The sequence below is a fragment of the Morone saxatilis genome, unplaced genomic scaffold (assembly GCF_004916995.1).
Source record: "Morone saxatilis isolate NCDOM2014 unplaced genomic scaffold, NCSU_SB_2.0 Contig15, whole genome shotgun sequence".
In the NCBI taxonomy this organism is placed as follows: domain Eukaryota; kingdom Metazoa; phylum Chordata; class Actinopteri; family Moronidae; genus Morone; species Morone saxatilis.
Genome location: NW_023339707.1, coordinates 16,836,147 through 16,841,452, shown reverse-complemented (window position 1 = coordinate 16,841,452; position 5,306 = coordinate 16,836,147). Strand labels below are relative to the sequence as shown.

General features: G+C 38.5%; 1 protein-coding gene across 1 annotated transcript in view; it reads left to right on the top strand.

The window, feature by feature from the left end:
• The window catches only part of abtb1 (ankyrin repeat and BTB (POZ) domain containing 1), a 7,019-nt gene extending 2,126 nt beyond the window's left edge, over nt 1-4,893 (top strand). Inside the window, exons 7-12 of the mRNA XM_035656540.1 lie at nt 731-847; nt 1,014-1,126; nt 1,211-1,309; nt 1,401-1,568; nt 2,162-2,362; nt 3,796-4,893. Of these exons, the coding sequence (XP_035512433.1) occupies nt 731-847; nt 1,014-1,126; nt 1,211-1,309; nt 1,401-1,568; nt 2,162-2,362; nt 3,796-4,002 (905 nt within the window). The 3' untranslated portion in view covers nt 4,003-4,893. The remainder of the gene's footprint in view (nt 1-730; nt 848-1,013; nt 1,127-1,210; nt 1,310-1,400; nt 1,569-2,161; nt 2,363-3,795) is intronic.
• The last annotated feature ends 413 nt before the right edge of the window (nt 4,894-5,306 follow it).

Here is a 5,306-nt window from a genome sequence, read left to right as displayed (position 1 = left end):
ATTACAGACCTCTACATGCTTTGTAAGTGGGAAAACCTGCAAAATCGGCAGTATATCAAATACTTGTTCTCCCCACTGTATTTTCTGGTTTCCTGATTGGATTTGCCAAATAAATGGCATTTTACCAAATATTTTTCTTTGAATATCATGATATTACGAAAACTTTTCATTCCTATTTAGTGTCATTTTTATTTAAGGTACTTTTTAAAGGATAAGTTTACAGTTTTCCACATCTGATGTAAAACAGTAGTCTGCTGCCCATGTGAACATAGAAACAAGTTTTCCTTGCTGTAATTAGTCCTCCTGGTCGCACTGACCGTTAAGAGATCCCTTCCTGAAATTCCACATTCCTTGTTTTGGGCGAAAATGCATTCCAGTTTATCTGAAGCTAAAATGAGGGTATAATAATATTTGGAAGATAACCATCCAAAGATACAGTATTTTTAGCAACAAATTCCTGCTATTTGTTACTGTCCCTCCACTGCAGCCCAGCAAGGAAACAACTGTCCAAGAAATACAAAGAGGCAATTTAGCATTAAAAAATAACATCCCCTTAATTTCATTAACTCAGACTGGACTGCGGGAGCCTCATATTAACTAAATTGTAGATTTAGTCACAAATCACTTACATTGGAAGTGTATTTGAATGAATGGGGAGAATGATTACAAACTGGCGGGTAGGTGTGAGCCTCCCGACTCTCTTCATGCATTTATTTTCTTAATGTCACAGGACGAATGGATATTGATATTAGCCACGTGGAGGACTCCAGACGACTTGCTAAACAGTGCAAAATGGCAGATTTTATAGAGGCACTGGAGAATAAATGCAAACAGCTGTATGAATATGGTAAGACGGTACTCTGGGTTCACATTCTAATGTATGTATGTGTACAAACAGCTGAAAATACCAAAACACATTTTAATTGTCAGCTAACTTTTGACCCATTTTTCTGAATGATGTCTGTCTTTGGTCTTGATGTCTCTCTTTTTTAATGTCTTTCCTCCTACTGAAGTATCCAACAAACCAGGAATCTGTGTAAAATTTCTCAGCCTGGAGCCTCACAGCGGTCAACTTCAGGATGAGATTGCCCAGTTAGCAGACTCTGCACTTCCTACTGAATTAAAAGTAAGGACATGGGAGCAACAAATCAAGAATTAAACTAATTTTACAGTTTTAATGAGCCCATGTTGACTTTTTTTTTACCCCCAGGTTGGATTTGGTGAACTTCCTTTTAACAGAGTTGACGGCTTCTCTACGTATCCTGACATCTGCTTCAGAGTAAATGGTTATGATTTCTTGTGTCATAAGGTAAATCTACAAAGCAACATGTCCTGAGGTCCAGGTCCTGACGCTCAAATCAGTATTTAAAGTTTAATTGTTTGTCTGTTTGTGTCTCCAGGCATTTTTCTGTGGACGCAGTGATTATTTTAAAGCCTTACTGGAGGACCACTTCAGTGAGGGAGAGCAGCTGCAGTCCCAGCCCAGCACCCCAGTGATTACTTTACACAACATTTCCCATGAAATATTTATCCACGTCATGTATTTCATCTACACGGACAACACAGAGGTTAGTGCACAATTTCTGTCTGAAATTATTTTGTGGACAGTGTCTTTTAAGATTCTAGCAGTTTCACAATATATCATGTTTTTGTTGTTGTTTTATGCATGACTGGGCCTTTATATGGGTTTATAGTGGGTTATTATGTCAGGAGGAAATAGAATATAACATATAACACATTGTATTGTCATAGTGTAATGTACTGAAGGCTTTGATTACTGTAGAGCTTTCTCGGCCCACACAATTATACAGTATATGAAGAAATCAAAATGCATGAAACAGTTGCTGAATGTAAACAGTTTTTATTGTGCAAACAGCAACGTTGTAAAAACAGAACTTCAAAATAAAAAACAATATGCCACCAGCTTTAACAATACTTCCTTTTCAAAACAGAATATTTTAACATAGTTGCATAAACACAATAAACTGACATACACGCCCCTTAAAATCAGATTATCACTGAGCACAGAGAAACTTAAGCTAGTAAAATTGGAGGTTCACTGGTTTCATTTTGAGGTTAAAGAGGCAACAGAGCAAAGGTACAAGGGTAATGTTACTTGAATGCTAATCATAATAGCTGACTGGATTTTCTTTATGTCCAGCTAACAACAGAGACTGTGTTTGATGTGCTGTGCGTGGCTGACATGTATCTGCTGCCGGGGCTGAAGCGCCTTTGTGGGAAGACACTCGCTAAGACTATATGTGAGGACAACGTTCTGTACATGTGGAAGATGGCGAAGCTTTTTCGTCTCTCTCGGCTGGAGGATTACTGCACAGAGTTCATGGCCAAGATCATTGATCGGGTGGGTGTCTGTGTGTATATGTACAATTACTGATGTTTATACCTTGGGTAGTGTCCGTAAACTGCATGGACTTATCTGAGGCCTTTCCTTAAAAAATAGTTGTGGGAAATACGCCCTATTTAGTTTCTTGCCGAGACTGATACCACTCTCATGTCTGTATGTTAAATACGAAGCTGGAGCCAGCAGGTGTTTTGCTTAGCTTATCTAAGCTTTGCATAAGTACTGAGAGAAGGGGAAAAGTTAGTGCACTTGGCCAGGAATAGTTTTAGCAAATAACTCATCATAAAACAATTCAACAATTCAATGTTCAGTATGTAAATTAGTGAGCTACATACTGGTTGGCAGATTTCTTTCACTTTTTGGACAGAGCCAGGTCAGCTTTTAAATGTCCCTGTTCTCAGTCTTTATGCTAAGCTAACCATGTCCCAGCTCTTGCTTCATATTTAGCAACGAGACAAAAGAGTGGCATCGATCTTCTCATCTAACGCTTTCTCAAGAAAGCAAATAAGTATATTTCCCGAAATGCGGAACTGTTCCTTTAAAAAATAAAGACAATAGCTTCTAAAATAAACACACCAACTGTGCTTTTTGGTTCCTGTGTGAACTATCCTCCCAACTAGTGACCCAGTTAGGGAAATTTGAGCTGTTTGTTCTAAATTGTGAACAACTCTTGTCTCAACCACAGTATATATAGAGGACAGAGCTTCTGGATCTGTGAAGTGAGGCCAATGCAGAAATGTCTTAAACATGTATTCTATGTAATGGCCAGCAGGGGGCAGCTCTGATGGCTGCAAAAGAACAAACAAGAATCATATTGATTCTTATGGAGAAATGACCTTCTACCTGATTTATTATCTCAGTAAACAGTTTCCTAATTAGTTTCTAGTTTGAATTGCCAGCTTTAAGTCTTTTTCCGCACAGCATGATGTTTATATAGCAAATTATGGCCCCATTTAGAGTAAAATAGACGATAAAGCAGGGTATACTTTTGGGCCTTGTGATTGACAAGTCACTTTCAGTGAGTCTATCTAATGCAATGCACAAAACCCACATCAAACTGTTAAACTAGGCTGTGCTGATCATTACAAAGGGATTTCTCAAAAAAGCAGCATGAAGAACAATCCATAAAAGACGGAAGTGAAGATCACAAGAATAAACAATCATATTTTAACACCAGGAGTAATAGATTAAATAGCATAAAATGTTATATTTTAGTGAATGTTTTACCGTCATTATTGGTGCTTTGGTGATATTTGACTGCCCCTTGTACATCTTGTTCACCACCATAATATCAAAAGTCGCAGTAAAGGTTGACCTCTGTGGCCATATAATGATATTTTTTGTTGGTCAGTGTTGTGGATGTTGTGGTCAGCCATGCTCAGTTGCCCCTCAGGTTAAAATCACACCTGTGTTACCTGTTTAATCTGTAACAGCTGTTGGAGCAGCCCGAGTTTGCCCAGATGATCAAAGAGGATGCCGAGTCGGTGGAGGAGCGACACGAGACCGACTCCGTCCCCTTGGTGGACGAAATCCGCTACCACATCGCCAGCAATGTGCAGACATACAGCGCGATCGAGGAGGCCAATCAGAAGCTGGAGGCCCTGGAGGAGCTCCTCTGCAGCATTAACATTGACTGCTGAAGGGTCGGCAGGTCGTGGTTTTGTGGCTGGAGCTCCTGCAGAGTTTTTAAGGTGGATGCCTTCGGGAGGGGACATATTGTGGTGCAAACACCCGCAGTAAGAAAAACATATGCGTCTGTATGTTAGTCGGTTTTCTTTTATTTACAATATATTGTACAGAATATATATTTTCAAAGGATGCGCTGATGTTACAGGGGCATATTCAGAGAAAGCTGTTTATGTTGACTGTTAAAGGTTTCTTTGAGTGAGATATGCCAATTGTGAGCAAAGATATTTGGTATAAAGGTCTTGAGGAAATTGTGGAATATATATTTACAGAATATACAGAATATCTTTGAATTGCACTTGCATGAATTTATTTTAGTCATTATTTGTAGCTGATAGAACTTAATCTAGCTACTTATTAGTAAGGCAAGTGAGTACATGCTGTGTACTGACACAACAGTACAGTATATGTTACTTAATTTATCCAGAAAATATTTTTAACCTCTAACTCCTTATTTGGAATCACATAGAATATAGTTTTATGATGTATTTCATGCGCAGGAGCACGTAGCTTTTATTTTGGATCTGATTGAATTTGGCTGCAGAACTTCACCTCACTATTCGACCTGTAACATTCCTCCACAGTGAATACTTGCACTTACTTACACGCCCTCTAACATATGTCTAAAACATATTTCCTGCTGCCCTGTATGACAGCAAACCTCTCTCGTCTCAGTGTGTGCGCAAGAAAATACAGTTGTTACAAAACTGTTTGCATGTAAAATCCACCATCAACACATCATCCATTTCTCAGTCTTACCCTGCTGTTATGAAAATGGATAAGTAACTGCTCTTGGTTTTGGCAATTAAACATGGTATTGCAAGCACAAATAGTGTTTTATTCAACAAATCTCATGAATTTTTGTGTGCCAGCGTGGCTTCATAAAATTGAATCTGCTTCTTTTTTTCAGTAGGCTCTAGGGATGGCAATGTCAGTCTGTCAGGCGGTCCACTACTTTGGTCCACACTGAAATATCTCGACAGCTACAACAGACATTCATGATTCTCTAGCCTTTCAGCTAACTCACTTGTTGTCAAACTATGGTACGTGTACCACTGGTGGTACGCACGCTAGTTCTAGTGGTACGCAGAGGAATCTCTGAAATATTTTATTACAAATTAAATAAATTGGCATATAATACTACAAACTTTAAAAAAAAAATGCTTTAACTCTTGCTTAAATGTAATTTAAAATAAGTTTTTAATTTTCTGTGATACTTTTGGTTCAATATCAGCTTCCTACGTCTTGAACCGATTCC